The sequence below is a fragment of the Oxyura jamaicensis genome, chromosome 23, assembly GCF_011077185.1.
Source record: "Oxyura jamaicensis isolate SHBP4307 breed ruddy duck chromosome 23, BPBGC_Ojam_1.0, whole genome shotgun sequence".
NCBI classification, from domain to species: domain Eukaryota; kingdom Metazoa; phylum Chordata; class Aves; order Anseriformes; family Anatidae; genus Oxyura; species Oxyura jamaicensis.
The window spans coordinates 6,518,032-6,535,162 of NC_048915.1; the positions used below are offsets into that span (position 1 = coordinate 6,518,032).

General features: G+C 38.4%; 2 protein-coding genes and 1 long non-coding RNA gene across 7 annotated transcripts; all 3 read right to left on the reverse strand.

Moving 5' to 3' along the window:
• Window positions 1–298: 298 nt before the first annotated feature.
• On the reverse strand, window positions 299–11,018 carry SRSF10 (serine and arginine rich splicing factor 10). 5 transcript variants are annotated; one of them, XM_035345405.1, is made up of 7 exons: window positions 10,742–11,012; window positions 8,872–8,976; window positions 7,096–7,199; window positions 5,222–5,384; window positions 4,871–4,924; window positions 4,597–4,698; window positions 299–1,514 (listed from the first exon to the last, which is right to left on the reverse strand). In XM_035345405.1, the coding sequence occupies exons 1-7, from the start codon at window positions 10,804–10,806 to the stop codon at window positions 1,496–1,498; spliced, it is 612 nt and encodes a 203-aa protein (XP_035201296.1). In that variant the 5' UTR covers window positions 10,807–11,012; the 3' UTR covers window positions 299–1,495. The 5 variants fall into 5 exon arrangements, with proteins under 5 accessions (XP_035201296.1, XP_035201298.1, XP_035201297.1 ...); XM_035345407.1 differs by lacking the exon at window positions 4,597–4,698 and having other exon boundaries at window positions 4,871–4,921; window positions 10,742–11,009; XM_035345406.1 differs by lacking the exon at window positions 4,597–4,698 and having other exon boundaries at window positions 10,742–11,008.
• LOC118177591 lies at window positions 6,091–6,729 on the reverse strand. Its single transcript, XR_004755871.1, has 2 exons — window positions 6,585–6,729; window positions 6,091–6,550 (listed from the first exon to the last, which is right to left on the reverse strand). It is a non-coding gene; the product is annotated as an uncharacterized LOC118177591 (long non-coding RNA).
• A 910-nt stretch (window positions 11,019–11,928) lies between the features above and the next one.
• On the reverse strand, window positions 11,929–14,621 carry LOC118177805 (fatty acid-binding protein, liver). Its single transcript, XM_035345840.1, has 4 exons — window positions 14,465–14,621; window positions 13,320–13,492; window positions 12,935–13,024; window positions 11,929–12,039 (listed from the first exon to the last, which is right to left on the reverse strand). The coding sequence occupies exons 1-4, from the start codon at window positions 14,529–14,531 to the stop codon at window positions 11,989–11,991; spliced, it is 381 nt and encodes a 126-aa protein (XP_035201731.1). The 5' UTR covers window positions 14,532–14,621; the 3' UTR covers window positions 11,929–11,988.
• Between the last annotated feature and the right edge of the window lie 2,510 nt (window positions 14,622–17,131).

A 17,131-nucleotide genomic window follows, 5' to 3' on the forward strand; every position in this document is an offset into this window, starting at 1 on the left:
TGACTGTTAAACAACAGGCTTGAGAATTAATGATAATGGTATTCAGAAAACCCCACCACCTGTTAAGGGCTGCCAGGCCATGCCCAGGAAAGCAGGACTTGGGAGCAAGAGGAGCTAGTCTGAGTGAGTGCAACTGAAGCATAGCTGAGTACAGCTGCAGTCATGCTCTGCTGCCTCTGATAAGTCACTGGCTCAAGTGCTCTGAGCTAGAGGAAACATCCTTGGTTATTTCAGCGCTCAGTTGACAGTCTCCAACAGACTACAGCTGTATTAATTAAGTCAGAAGGTGCTCTCAAGATATAGTCAAAACTTGTACATTTTATTCCCCATTCACAGGGTTATTTGCACAGATGGAACACAAAACTCAAGAAGAAAGGATGTGTATGAATAAAACAGCATCTTTTGATCAAAACACACTACAGGGTACATAGTCTTCCCTTCCTATAATAGTCTCACCAGTAAGAGCATCTGTAGACAATTATTATAGCAATGGACTACAAACTTTTTAAGCAAGTTACAAGATAAATGGAGAAAACCAGCAATTATTAATGGGCGATTATGTCCTAAAAACGTGTAAATTTATTCCTTTGTATTTCAAAAATGCTATCTGCAACATTCCTGCCAAAAATTATGTAGCAGTGCTGCAATGTATATCAATCCAATTAACCTTCTCTGAACATACTTCAAGCTGTTACCCCAGACTAAACATTAAGAAGAAAAAAAAAGCTCTTTCCAAGAGCAGAGCTCAAAATAACATTCAAATTGAAAGTTTCCACTTTGAATAAAGCCATTATACTGTACATTTAAACATCTTTAAAAGACAGAAAGGATAACATTTAGCTTTCAGAGACCAGTCTACCATAGTCCCTAATTTAAACACCCAGCTACTTAACCACTAAATTTAAGATTTTTAATTATCAGTTGGGTGCATGGACTTTTGGTGAAAAAGAAGTTCCAATAGAGCCTTCTATTACTGCTGAGATAAATCAATATGCTGCAGATATTTTGGAGCACAGCCATTACTTTCAGCAGAATTTTTACATACTACTTCAATTCTACAAATTTTGCAGGAATGACAAAATCTAGTTTACCACAGAAAAACATAATTCCCACCATTCTTGAGACTCCAAAAGAAAGATGCCTATACATGATCTTTTGTAGCCTGCTTATGTTCTTGCATTCCAGCTGTGCATAACCTGCAGGTAGCTTGCACAAGACAGGCTACTGCTTTTTTAGAGCAGGCATAGGATACCTGCATCAAGGAAGGGAGATGTTATCTAGATGGGCTGTGGCTTGACTTGCGTGAATGTGTAAACATTCCCTGCCCTTTTGGCCACATCCTGCTAACTCGTCCCCAACTCAAAGGCCCACAGAACAGCTTCTTCACAATTTTTCCATGGGAGCAAGAACTAGGACAACATCTTTATTCATGCACTCTTGAAACATCGTGGGTTTGTGTTCGGCTTTTCTGGCTTGTTCATATACACAAGTCAAGTCAAAGTTTAGTCCTACCTCTGGGAGAGAAAGAAAGAACCATCAGAACTGTCAGATACTACATTATACTTGCAATGAACTGGATTTTTAAAACAAAAAAATTAACTGTGCTATACACAAATGTTGAGGCACACAATATAAGGACATGCTGACACAATAGTTAAGGTATGTCACTATTATTCTTCAGTCACAAATTAGAACTTCAGCCTGGACCACAAAGATGTTCTTCCTCCCCACTGATCCAGCTGTAGTTCTGGCTGGACTAACATGGGAACCCTAACTACAGCAATCCCTTGCTGACTAAAACATTACCACACACTCCCAAGAGATAGGTGGACCACTTCTAAATAGAATTTTAGTTCTGAAGTCTGTATTCATTCATGGAAGCTTTAAAAGTGTGGTTTTTCTGCTGTTACAACACATTTCTATGCACAGCTACAAGAAAATCACAGCTCAGCTTTGGAAATGTAAGAGTGGGCTTACCAAAGCATTTAACTGTTCTTCAGAATTCTTCTATTCACTGGCTCAAAAAGGACTATCTGTATGCACCAAAAATGCCAGGAGGCAGCTCGAATTCTGAATGTCAGAGTTCTACAACTTGCTAGAGAGCCATTGCTGGCACATTTTTAGGCAGCATGTAAAATGATGAGCTGTTACTAGAAATTTGATTCTAAATGAATCTTCAACCATTGATTTTTAGGAATTCATGACCTGTCTGTTAACATCTGAATTATAACCATAGGGAAGTTCATCCAGCAATAATGGAAGTTAATGGAACAAGAAATGTCAATATATTTTACTGAAACATTTGCTTATCATTCTTATTTTGTCTAATATCCCTTTAAAAATATGAAATATTTATTCAGACAAACAATAAATTCCTGACTTTACTGAAATACCATAGTAAGGATTTTACTCCATAAGGGATGCACAGCTCTATGCCTAAGCATGCTCTGGAGTCAAATTCTAAAGCTACAATAATTCCAGTGGATCAGTATTTCCTTCATTTTTTTTATTACAGCATGTTTGCTAAATTTACAGCAAGCAGAAAATAAGCTGGGTCTTTAGTTATTTTGATCAAAACATTGATGTTTTAAAGGTAGTACACAATATTTGTTAAAAAGAACATATAAAAATACCTTTTTAGAAGCCTCTATAAGAAAGGAAATACAAAGTTTAATCCCACAACTTTCCTCTGCTAGAGCTGCACGCTACTGCTACAGTTTTAAATAGACTTTATGCTGTTTTTAAACTATACATCCAGGAAAGTCTACAAAATTAAAGTAACGTGCATATAAATGATTGCATAGCAGAACATGAACATTAACTGCAAATAGTAAAGAAAAGAGTTAGAAATACTATCAAACGTACGAAGGTTCCTAGAATCAATTCCCTAAGCACGTTCCACTGCTAATATTTAAAAGCCATCTGCATTTCTTCAAAGGCCCTGCTGAACACACTAGAACAAAACCCTAAAACATTTCTCTAAAAAGGAACTTTTAAAAATCAATGTCATTATATGCTACTACACAGACAGCACAGAACACTAGGTGTTTGATGCTGGCTTTTGAAGGTAAGAAGAAAAAAATGCCAAAAGCCATTTTCTTAACAAAATATTTTGCCTTCTAGAGAAATACTGGTAAGATTACACACTGGTTTTGTTATTTTTCACATTCAATTTACTAAATATACTGTATATTAGTGAAACTAAATATCTAGAGATGCAGCTCTTGTTCATATCCAACTTTAAACACTTGCTCTTAAGTAAAACGAAACCTTGTAACCAGTCCACTATTCCTTCTGAGGAAGAATTGATTTAGACTTGCTCAACTGAATACTTTTTTGATGTGTAAAAGCAAGCCTTTGTTACTCAAGAAGAGATGGCTACAGTTTTATACCTATGAATACACCAACTAACCACAGGAGTCATTGGCATAAAAGTTTAGTTCTTATATACTGTACACACACAACTTGAAACAATCTACTTGTATCTAACAGCAGGAAAACTAAGCAATTTCATGGTTAACTGCTCACTAAAATTTAGAATAGATACAAAAACTGCTTAAAATGTACACACAACCTAATATTTAGTTGCTCTGTCATTTGCTGAAATCTGGATTTAGCTTTTCCATTTTCCGTTATCCCCCCCCACCACCCCCCGCTTAGCAGCCAGGCCAAAAGCAGTGAAGCCTCTGTGCTGAGAAGTCACAACACTGCACATGCTCTGAACGAGCTTCCAAGACTAACTCTCTCCTTGTGTAGTATATGCAATATTAGTACCATCTCTCCAGATGGCAGGGTTAAAGAGAAATTTCAAAAATCTCTCTCCACAGAGCTCCATTTACCAACCTACTTGTGTCACTGGGCATGGAGAACACAGAAACCTGCCTTTGAACAATGGAAACATAAAATTACCAGTCTGCATTTCACAGCAGTCAGTGTTGCACTACAGCTGTCCAGTTTTCCATTTTATCAAAGTTCAGCATTAAAGAACAAGTTAAACAGTTGGTTTAACTGTTCAGTACAAACTGGTACCAATTTCTACAGGTATGACATTTTCAATAGGACAATGTTGCAAATTACGATCAAGTCATCACCAATATCTAAGCATTAAAAATGCAAATCTTTACAAAAATATACATAGAGACACCACAATCAATTCAGTAGCTGCCCATAACACGTAACCAAGAGGACATTCTCTCTCTCTCCCTCTCTCTCTCCCCCTCTGTCTCAGTGGCTTCTCAACACTGTTTCAATTTTAACCATTGTCTGCTACAGGGAAAACTGACAAAGTCTTTTTTCATTGTTGTTTTAGCACTGTTGCAACATCATATTCCTGATAATTTAAGTAAACTGAACTGTGTGTAAATGAATCTTACGTGCCTAAACCCAACGTGGATACGCTGTTAGTGGCCACTGGACTTGGGACTAGTCCAAGACCTTGATCTGGATTTTGACCTAGATCTAGAATGTGATCTTGACTGTGATTTGGATCTAGCTGGTTCTTTTTTTCTCGACTCCTTTTCATATCTTGAGCTGGACTTATAGTGTGTTTTAGAATCTGTTTTAGAGGTGCCTCTAGATTTGGTGTGAGATGCAGACCTAGACCGTGATTTAGCCTTCATTTCTTTCTTGGGCTGTGACTTGGATCGTGATCTTGAATTGGACTTAGATCTTGAAAAAGATCGATTGCGGTGTTTGAACCTATCAGAATAAAGGGGAGAGAGGAGATTTGAATGTAAAAACACTATTCTTAGACATCTAGTACATTAAAAATTGTTTACCATTTTAAAAAAAGTTTCTCCTGCAAAAAACCTACAGTTAAAGGAATACAGTGCTCTAGTTTTCAGTTTAAATTGTATAAAAATTATTTTACCTATCATTGTCCGAATGGCTTCTGCTACGACGAGGTCTTCCAGTAGGTCTACTGCTAGAAAGGTATATCAGAAAAAGTAAACGGTGACAAATACCTATGTATGCATGCAAATGATTAATATATATTTTTTGAAGTGTGCATTTGCTTTTAGTTATTCTTCAATGAAGCAGAGACATCATTTCATTCAATAATTCTGATTTGATGTAGCATGCAAGTATATAATTCCCACAAGCAATTTACAAAGGGAATATAGAAAAAGAATATAAAAACTTTAATGATTAAATATTCAGTGTGTTGTTTCTCCTCCAACAGCCTGCTGTGTAGTTGAAGCTAAACACACACTACACTTACTTTCTGGGACTATATGATCTTCTATAGCTGTAATCAAAAGAACGACTTCTAGATCGTCTCCTTTCATAACTCCGACTTCTAGATCGCCTATATCTGTCATAGTCATCGTAACGAGAAGAACTGTATAGGTTTCTCCCTTCCTTGGCTTTCATTTGATTTGGTGCTGTAAGAAATAGCAACATTTAAAATTTTAACTTAAAAGTACCCTGTTTTCCCTTTAGTGACAGTACTAATGCTATTTGTATATATTTTATGTTTAGTAAAAATCCTCATTCATTTCTCTAGCAAAGATGTTTATAAAAGGAACAGGAAAAAAAAACAGATGAGAATGCTGTATACCACTTGCATTTTGCTGCTTTAAACAGTGCATCTTTGTGAGTGTTATCAACCTAGGAGGGGAAAAACAAGCAAACAAACCCAAAACAACAGCCTAACTCCAACCAGAACAACAACAACAAAAAATAAATCAAAAAAAGTAAGAGAGACACAACCAGAACACAACCAGAAGACAGACTTGATTGAAGTGATTTGAGGCCACGGGGAAACTGAGTGACAGGTCACCTGACAAACCAAAGCCATGACTGAAACATTCTAACATTCCTGAATTTTCCTAAGTGGCAGCTAACAGTGAATTAAACACCCATTTTTTGACTACACAGTGCCATGCATTACACTTGATCCAGCCTTCTTTAATTATTGAAAAACAACTTATACAGAGGCAGCAATTGATGCCACACAAAGGAGTTAGATTCTAAAAGTCGCCCTCTTCCCTATACAAGAACACACATTCACTCTGTAGCTTGAATAATAAAATAGAGTTAATTAAATTAGAAGTCTTCTATTTTCTCTAAGCAGCACAGCTATCTTTCGTTTGTATTAAATCTGATTTTCATTCAATTGCAAAAGCCACGGTCAATGTATCTTAAATATATCATGCCGTAATAAGCACTACCTGTACTATCAGCTAAAATTTTTATGTTTTAACTGCTCCAGTTGACAACAGAAAATTAGATTTAATTATTTTTTTTTTGTTCAGAAATCCCAGTATTTACATATAGGACAGAAGTTTGTTCTTCAGAGTATGATTTCCACTGAGTTCTATAAAAGTTAAAACGGCATGTTCAAGGGCTACTTTGATAGTTTTAACTGAAAGATCTTTAAGGCACTCTTATTCCCAAGCTGAACATGAATATTATAGTCCTGTTTTAGACCAACAAGTATCTGTTATGTTTACCGAAAGCGTGTTTTGTTTTAATATGCATTTATCTATATATTAAGAATGCATACATGAATAACAGATAAAAGATGTAAACTGTCTTAGAACAGTTACTGTTCTGTTAACTGTTAACTGTTAAATGTTAACTGTTCAGAAGATAAGATTTCTCTTCCAAGTTGAAATGAGATACCTTGTCTTTTTTTAATATCCCGAAGCCAAATGAAAATGAAGACGTTACCTCAATCCTGGAAACTGGACTGCATTGGGAAACATCAAAGAATCACAAACACACTTCAACACAATATAAACGTTACAATACATTACAACTGAGCTACTCATTTTGACAGGGAGAGTTTTTGACTGTGTGTTCCTGCAAAATAGCTTGACAAATTTGCACAGAGTTCTTAAGATCTCTAATTTTCAGCTAGTCATACTGTGTTGACTGCTGTACTTAGTTACCTGTTTTTAATTAAAACAAAAGACATCAATAAGGTCCTTTTAAATCCAAACCATCCTATGATTCAATAACAGTTATTGGATAAAAAGCAAAACCATCTACATACTATTTATATGCAAGTAAAAGCTTAACAATTACTAACGTGTAATGTCATCTGGCACTAAACATAATCTGATGAAATACACACGAGGAGGCACTTACTCTTCCGATCACCCTGCGCAAACTGGATTTCTATTTGTCGACCACAAATCCACTTTCGATCCAAATTATGGAGAGCATCTTCTGCATCGCGGACATCTTCAAATGTGGTGAGTGTTAAGGTACTTGGGAATTTGAGTAGTTTACAGATTCGGTATTCAGAAAAAAACTTATTTTATAGTTTTACAGCCCACTATTTCTGGTTATTTTGTTCATACTAGCCCACACTGTAGCAGTTTTTAAATGAGCCACCAGCTATTGAGAGCTACGATAAAATAAGAAAACCCTCACAACATGGCCATGAACTTATCCATCAGCAAGCAATTGCTATGCAATACCCACTTGTAAGGAAGAAAAAGAGAATCCTTCTCAAGATACATTATTTGTTAATGGTTATTCAGTTCTCTGCACTGCATCGACTTTATGGAAAAAAATAGTTCTTAAATTGTTAGGCATGCTAACAGTAAAAAAAATAATCGATATATGTCTATTCATTTTAGAACTATGAGGAAGCTTTTATTTTTAGCCACCAGTTGATTTTTAAGTGCAAATTATGTAATACCAAGGACATATATACAGACTTTCAGCAGCCTGAGATAAAAGCATATAACAGAACTACCAACTATTCTATCAATCAGGTCCAAAGTTCAGTAACACAATCATTACTAATTTTAAACCGTGCAATTGATCACTACTTCAATTCACACAGCTTCTAGCAATGTGGTCTGGAAGAATGAATTGCCTTCCTCCTCATAGGAGCTCCGTTTATTATCAGCATCATCTGTGCAGAACACAAACTGTATGCTGTAGGTACACACATCTGGATAAACCAAGAACAAACCCATTTTCAGTCAAGACCACAGTTACAATATCACCCACAAGAGAAATATTACAGGTTTTGTCAACAGACTAAACCAGAATCATTCATCAAATTACTGCTTACGTGACAAACAGAAGAAAAACTGTTATTCTGTAGGATACATCAGGTATGACTCCTTTAATCTTGGCCACCATTCAACTTCATCTTGACCTTTAACTCTTTAAGGGCTTGTCAGAAGGACTTGTCATGAGATGCTTGGCCAAAAATGACAGATGGCTTTATCTTTAACTTTGAAAAACAACCTTTTCCCCCTTTTGTAGATAAAGCGAAGCTTTGTCTCCCATTATGGCTTGTCCTTCTTCCAGCTTTTCTTTATTTTTTCTTTTCCCAAACTGTCCCTTCTCTTCAAGCCTGATCCTTAAGAGGTCTTTGGCTTGTCTACTTGCCTCAATTGTTGAACTCTACTCTAAAGGTTCTTTCATGCTTTCTCTTTGGGGTCGCCATTACTGTACAGCTTTACACTCTGAGGCAACAACAGAGGACAGTAAATTAGGGGACAATATTAAAAAAAGAAGTTCACCTCATTTTTTTATACAATCTGCTTTTGATCAATTCCAGTTCCCATTTGTTAAATTAACAATGAATACATACCAGTTATAATAAAAAGTTGGTAGACAATTTTGAATCAGTGATAAAATTTTCATTTAAGTCATATAGTATCAATTTCAGAGACATAAACAAGCTTTTGTATTACTGGACTTGATTTAAGTTTTGCAAAAAGGCAAAGAAAATTGTAGATAAGTTAATCTTCAAAAATAAAGAAACACCACGACAGAAGACACTTATCAGATACAACACAGAAGTAAACTGCTTTTTCATTTAGATTTGTTACCTCTTACACAAACTTGAATTTCAAACTTCAACACCCCTCACTAATCAGCCATCTGAGGAAAGGATATTGAACATAAGCAAATCCTCTGGGACGACGAGTGTAGAAGTCAAGTGGAACGTATACATCAACTATAGGCCCGTAACGACCAAACTCACGGCGCAAGTCTTCAGACCTAGAATATCAAAAATATCTCGTATGTATTCTCACTATTAGAGCGTTAAGAAACATCCCCTAAATAAATAAAAAAAATCTACACTCAGTATGACCACCCATCTTTTTGGAAGCTCCTGGTACAGAACATATGTAAAAATATTTTCTGGGTGAAAAAAAAAGTGTTTTAGTCATTCATTGTTAAGCAACACACCGGGCTTTTCTAAAACATTGTCAAGCCTCAGGATGCTTGAGGTGACCCTGGTATTTTCACACCTGCGTTCAGCATAACTCAGTGTTACAAATGCAAACTGAGATGAAAAGTGACAGACATTAGCCAATTCAGTGCTAAGATGGGCAGAAACTCAAAAAAGGATCTAAGGGTTAAGTATCGCATAACCTGGATTTTACACATGTAAATATTGGTTGTAACATTGAAAGAAAAAGCTTAATAATAATTCAGTCGCACAAACTGATTTCCATAGAATTATCAATACTCACAACCACATGAAACAACAGAACCGAGTGAGCAACCATTCATGCCCTCAGGTCAGCTGTTCCGAAGATGTGGCTTTAGAGAGGAGTGCAAAACCGTTACCAGATTGGTAACTGCACTTGAAATAACTACTGTCTCTTCAACGGGAAGGTTTCTTAGTTACTTCAGCTTCTTTACGTATCTATTCCTGTGTAATTTTAGGACAATAATCTGTATTAGAAAGACTGATGTATTATTTTATATATGTGACATGGAAGAGTTACTGATATTCCTCTTACTCATCCGTTAGGAAAAAATCTATGCTGTTCATAGTCAATGACAGCAGAAGGCAACTAAAACAACCAACTTCAGGATCTCACAAAGAGATTATCTCTAAAAAGACCGTACCGTTTAACTGCAAGCATAACACCTAAATGGGAGGCACGTTTTTTTTTTTTTTAAGAAGTTTGAAAGTAAGTCTTCTTCCCTAACTCTTCCTATAAGGAAAAGTTTTACTGGCATTGAAAGAAAACTGGTCCATGAAATACCACTTTTAATTTGAAGCTATTTAGATTTTTAATCATAATAAGTATGGTTCCTAGTTCCTTCCATTATGCCTTTGCTGTTTTTCGCTGAACACCTTTAGTGCAAGCAGCTAGTTTAAGAACTCAGGCTCTCAATTTACGCAACGAGACCTCGCAGGATCTTCTGCACCAGTTCTACACCCAACAACATGAACAGTGCTCTAACTCGTGTACCCATTCTGGACTGCCGTGCTCTGTAGATGTCTCACGAGCGGTAACAAACACAAAGAGGAGATGATAAACTGCAGGAGCGAAGAGAGAAACCTAGCAGTTTACTACAAATAGTCAAGCAACAAGCCCGAACTCCGCAGTACGGGCTTTTTAATTGTTTAAATTCATTAAAAGTTACCGCATTTAGCCGCCGCACGGACGCCAGCCTCGCTACGTTTCCCTCCATCCCGATCACTACGGACACGAACCGCTCTTTTTGTTCCGCCACGCATCGCGTGCAGGAAGCGGGCAGCGAGCGGCGCCAATCGCCGCGGTAACGGCTGCAGCCACGCGGCGAGGCTTCCCCCCCCCCCCCCCGCCGGAGACCCGCTCCAAGCTTTGTTCCCCGGGCGGCGGCTCCAGGGATCGCGGGGGCTAACACGGCGCGGGGCGGGCGGCGGGGGCTCTCCGCGGGGGGCGGGCGGCTAGATCCCCACACACACCATCCCCTTCCGTTCCGCCCCGCGGCCTAGCGAGCCCGCCGCAGCCCGCGCGGCCCCGCGCCCGCCCCCACTCACCGGGTGTCGTCGGCCACGTTCCGCACGAAGAGCGAGGTGTTGGGGGGCCGCAGGTAGCGCGACATGGCGGCGGCGGCGGCGCAGCGCGGGGCGGCGAGCGGCAGGGCCCAGGCGCTGCGGGGAACCGAGCGGCTGAGGAGACCCCTCCGAGCTGCACGCAGCGCCTCCGCCGCCGCCGCCCGCCCGCCACCTCTCGCGAGACTTCCCGCGGGGCTTCCGGCGAGAGCTCGACGCGAGACACGCCGCGCGGGGGAAGGGGCCGCCGGCGCCAAAAGCGGCCCAGCCCGCACTGCGCATGCCGCCGAGCGCCCGCCGAGCGCGCGCGCGCACGCGCGGAGCAGCGCCGCCCGCCCTCGGCCGCGGCCAGAGCGGGAGCGGCCTCTCCTGCCCCGCGCATGCGCCTCGGTCCGCCCGGGCGGCGGCTGGCTTTTCCCGCGCAAAGGGGGTGAAGCCCGCGCTTGGCCCTGGTGGCGGCGGCGGGTAGGGGGCTGCGGCCCGGCGCTATGAGGTGGCCCCGCCCCGAGGAGGCGGCCCCGCCCCTATGAGACCGAGTCCCCCCCCCCGTTCTGAGGAGACAGCCCAGGCCCGCCCCTCCCGCCCTGAGGGGGCGGCCGCAGCACCCCGCAGTCCGCCTGTGTTTGGGCTGAGAATCGGGGATGCCGGGGTGTGTTGTGAGGCGGGGAACGTGTCATTGCCCCTGCTCATGTGGTGCCTCAGCTTTGTTTAAGCGATCTGTTCTCTGTATCAGTTTGAGAGCAGTCTTTCATGTTATAACTGTTAAATACTTCTTAGCTTTTAAAATGTTCCTATTCTCATTACACAGTGTATAGATCAGCTACACAAGCACCTAATTGCTCTTTGCTGAACACAATATAAACAGTTTTTAGCAGAACATCACACCTGACTAAACAGAGGAAGTAAAACTGAATGTGTTAATTAAGTATGTAAGGAATGAAGAAACATTGATATCAGCCTCTGTCCCTTACCAGTGGTACAGTGATAAATTACCATTCTCCAGTTAGGCCCAGGTTCGGCTGCCTGGGAGACAGACCTCTGTCACTTCTGGTATAGGAGGGGGCTGGAAGTGTACACAGTCTTACAGTAATGGGAAGTGATTTGTATGTAAAAGGACAGAAGAAATCAGAACTGTTTTCTGTACTATTCCTTCAGATAGCAAAGATCACACCTTATGGAAAGTGCACTTTATTTTAGGTATGTAAAGGTGTCACAAGGAAGAAGATCGGTGTTTAAACTCTCTTGCTTCTTCTGACAAGCGTTACTCCACCAAAAGTTATAGTCTGTAGAGGACAAACACACACAACTTGTTTTTCATTTGGGCTTTAGGATGTCCATTTATAGCTAAGTGACTAGAAGTTTCTGTATTTCATTTATAAATCTTATTCCACAAGAATATTCCACAGAGCCTAGTAGAATTTACAGTACCTGCCTATAAATACATGTATAACATCCATGCCAAGGAATGTTTTTGGTTGCTTTTGTCTGGTTGTTTTTTTACAGAACTAGTTCTGAAGAAGGAGAATCTAAATATAAATGCCATCTTCAGCTGCATTTTATCATCGTTTTAAGGGTTATCATATATACTACAAGAAAGACAGGCTTCCCATAACAGAAATCCACCATCCCAAACAGTAATGTGTTCTCTGGCCGGGTGTTTTGCTTAGTTTTAGAAAAGCAGTTTGAGATACTCAAATTGATCTTAGGAAGTTGCATGTCCAAAAGACATAACTTTAATGTAGTCAGCTGGCATTCTGGTAGTAGTCTTTACCCAAGCAGACCTTTTTAGAAACTTGATAAGCTTAACTCTGTAGAGAAAAGCTCTTTGTCAGTGATAAATCATCTAGAACTTACTTACTTAGGACTTTGAAGAAATGTATTGTCAATTGTCATCTACAGGAATTTATAAGGAGTCTTTCTACCTAATGCTCCCCAGCTAAAGCCATTCACTCTCCAGTGCTTAGAATTGTTCCCAGGATAATAATTAAAAAAAAGCATCTGCAAGGAATTCTGCAAGTAATAAAGCAGTTTGGGGGGCAGCTTTTTTTTTTTTTTTTTTTTAAATTAATTAATTAATTTATTTTTTAAAATGTATTAAGCCCACATTTAGGGGCTAATCAACATAGAATGTTTTCCCTTCAGCATTCATTTAATGCACTGTTATTTTTTAACACTTACCTCCACCATTTCATTTCCTTTAACTTCTTGCTCGTGAGAAAATTTTTCTGATTTGCACACAAGCTTCCCATTTACTAGGTTCACGGTACACTGTTGAAGTGGATAGAAAACATAAAAAATTGAAGATTTAATGAAATTCAATTAGACGTAGATAGGAAATAAATGCAGATGATACCGATGCTTCATAATTACATCTGCTAACTTAAACAGGAGATCACAGTATTTTAATAAAAGTTTTAGAATAAACATTTCTGTTTAAATGGTAGATGTATGCATATGTTTTTTTTTTTTTTTTTTTGCCAATGGAAGTGCTACAAACAGGTTTCACTCATGCACAGAAAGTATAAAGATGAATAGAGATGCACTTGTTCCTGAAATTTGTTACCTTTAGCTTTTTGCCATCCATAGTAGTAATGTCAGCTTCTTTTCCAAGCGTAAATGAGTTAGTTACAGATTGCTTGGGTGTTTTTGATGTCACCACAAAGTCGTCTCCTTTTTGCTGTATTTCAACAACAGGCTTAATATCTCTAGCGACTTTGATAAGTTCTTCTGACAATGCTGTGAAAAAAGGCAAAAAATTTACTTTTTCTGTTATGACGTAGTGCATTGATATGAAATAGCCAATTCTTTTCTCTGATCAAGGGTGCAGAAGGTACAAACCAATGACAGAAAATGATGCCCAAGGTAAAAAAATCCTGTTTTGGATTCCTCACTTCTTGATGGACATACTGTTCCATTCCATCTGGTCTGTGCAGATTTGGATACTATGATTAATACTGTGTGACAATGTTTTGTTTATTTTAGTAATGGCTCATCACAGGATGACGTTTCTCTGTGACTAACACCATGTGTGTTATTCAGTTTCCCTCACCTCTTTCCAGGGAGGCTGCAGATAGTTACCTGGTTGGAGCTGCAACAGTGCAGGTGACCTCAAACTACCTTAACAGGGTGTCTCTAGCATGACTTGAAGGTGTCATCTTTAGCATGAAATGGGTTGGTTTAGGCATTATACTGCAGAGCTAGGCTTGTCAACTGTATCTGAGTTTTTTCTACTGAATATCTCTTACTTTTAAAAACACGTGAATCTTTTGCCAAGACTGTCAAGAGGATAAGTGCGTTTTTATTAATGCTGGCACCTCTTAAATCATAACTACAAAGTGAATTCTTTATAGATTATGAAACAGCTATCACATACATTAATTAGTAATGCTAGGAAAGTGTCCCCTCTACTAAAGCACAATGGAAATCTGTATGTCATTGACAAATTGATTCTAGTGAAATGTATTTGTAAAATTATGTGTTAACCAAAGTAAGTCAATTTCTGATATACCTCTTTTTAATGAGGGACTCGTGTTAAGATTGCTTCTTTTCATTTTCAAATCAGATGTAATAGACTTACCTGATAGGGAGTAGTTTGTCACACATACAAAAGAAAAAAAAAACAAACAACCACATAGAAATACTGTAAGATGTCATGCAAAGCATGTGTTGCAAATCAAGGAAATTATTTCAGAAGAACTTGACACTTACCAAGAGCTTTCAGAAACTCTTCGTAGTTCTCTTGAGCATAGACCTGCCAGGTTCCATTGAATGCCATTATGGAAGATATAATGCAGTGTGAGGGCAGTGATGCTAACAGGAAAATGAGGGCTCCCCCTGGTCACTCAGATGCTATTTATGGCATCTATGGCATTATGAAAGGGTAAGGCCAGCCCAAATTGTGAGATGATCAGCTAATTATTAACAGTGAAGTAACAATTATTAATCGTTTATTTGTTCTTAATGATCATAACCTCTAGTTCATTCTGCTTTCTACAAAGTCCTACCTTGACCGACCCTTTTGGGATGTACTGTTTATTGTTGGTCATTGAACTCAGGTAATTATTCATAATTGTTGTAAAGTGTTGCATCGATTAATTTGTTTTCTTTTTGTTCACAGCTTCTAAAATAAATGTTTTATCTGTGCTTTGGATAGAACTCTTCAGATAAAATAGCATAACTTAAAATAGTTGTGAGGTAATTACTGTCATATGGTAGGAACCTCCTAAACATCACCATATTCTGTTCTACAGGCACTTCGAACTTACAAGGTGGGAATAAAACCCACAAACATTTCTTCCAAAATTATGGGCCTCCAATCACTCGATGGCAGGGCAAGTCTTGTTGGAGTGGGACAGTCAGTCAGGACTTTGTCCAGTAGATGTCAGTAACGTGCATCTAAATCTCTATGTAGGTTTTTTTTTTTTTTTTTTTTTTTTTTTTTTTTTAATAGTCATTGCATACAAGGAAAATTAAAGGTAAAATAAAACATGGAACATTGCTTGGAGACTGAAATTAAAGGAGTAACTGGAATGCGTTACTTTTCTTCTCACCAATTGCAGCAAGAATTCTTCAGTCATTATAGACAGTGAGTGATATTCCTTTCTGTCTGTGCTAGAATGTTTGTTGATTTTGGAAGGCATTCACTAGATCGTGTGTCTTGCAATTATATTGCTTAATTCAAATAGAGCCTGTATCCCAGGGGTAGCTGACCTTTCTAAGTTAACTTTTGTTACTCTGTACAGGTCAGTAATTCTTCTATTTGAACAGGAAAACATTTCTGATCTTTTTCTTACAAATGAACATCATCATTATTATTATTATTTTAGCAAATAAAAATTCAGACACAAAGAGCCAGTTGCCCATAGTGTAGGAAATGGTTTTGTTCAAGCCTGTTTTACTTCTAATTCTGATTAGCAGACAGCATATAAAGCTCTGAGTTGAGAAAACTTGTGCTCTAATTCTGATTAATTGACCTTTTCTTGGTTTCAAGAAGACATTTCTCTTAAACATGTTATCTATTTTTTTTTGTTTGCTTTTTCAAAAACATATCAGAGAGCCATTTTGACTGAAGAGTAACATTTCTTTATTAAAATGTACATCAATAAACCTATCCTTCTCCCAGCGATGTTTAGTTCAGGATAGTTAACAGGAAAGTCCATAAATAACTTGTTTCTCATGAGTCTGGAAAATTCCTGATTCCTGCAGGCCAACGATGTGCAAGCAAGTGTAACTTTCCTTTTCTTCAAGGACTGGTCATGTACATACTTGAAAAAAACTCATTATTCATATCAAAAACAAACAAACAACAACAAAACACAAACACAAACCAGGCTATCTGTTCTAGCTGACCATGCTTGAGCAGGGGGGTTGGACAAGGTGACCGCCAGAGGTCCCCTCCAAACTGAATGATTCTGTGAAATCAAAGACTTAGGTAAAGCTTTTCTAGTCATCTCTCTTCATCCTTCTCTAAAGACCACTAAATCATGACACTAAATAGCCAAAAAAGAAATGCTTCTTGCACACATACACTTAAGATGGAATTCATGTGTCTATAAGGTCCCTTTGGAGCTACTCTGTAAGACCAGTGACAATTCTGTCCCCGCCAGAGTCTGGATCACACTCAAGCTTTTCTTTATTATTGTTTTAATTTTGATTATGTTATTATTATTGTTATTTTTAAATCAAAAATGCCCATTTTTTAATTGCATAGGACATAGAATAATACCTTGCTGCTTAGGTAGCAAGGATGAAGTTCTGATAATGAATAAAGCTGTATGTATTAGTGGAGTGTAACTCACATGGATGTAAAACACAGGTGTTTATATTGGAGTTATTCCAGGACATCATTCATCTGTGTTACCATAGAGCAATGTTAATTGTGCCTTCTGCTGTTAATGATCAGAAGGGCCTGCTTTTCTTCATTCACTATAGGATGAATCTAGACAATTAGCCAAGGTCTAATTTTTACTGCTACTAGATTTAATAATAAAAGTTATATAAATCTAATTTAATTTTAAGTGGTTTGTGAAATGTAACTACCTTTGTTTATATGATCCTGCACTGGAACAGCAGAATGTCTCAAATAACTGGGAAAAATACTGTTAGGACAGTTTATAGTACTTTGTGAAGCAAGATAAAATGTTCTTTTGCTGAATAAATGACTGTTGCTGTATGGCTCTGTCAGGCATACAATCACTTTTTCTCTCTCCCAGACATGGTTTAACTGGTAGAAGCTGGGAGTGTAGGTATAGCTTTGGAGCATTTGAGAGCCCACATTTATTTCTATATCCATAACAGTCCAACGTAACTAATAAACATAAAAATTGTTTAATTATAAAGAATATAGGTGTGCTGTAGGATGGAAGGATATGGGTG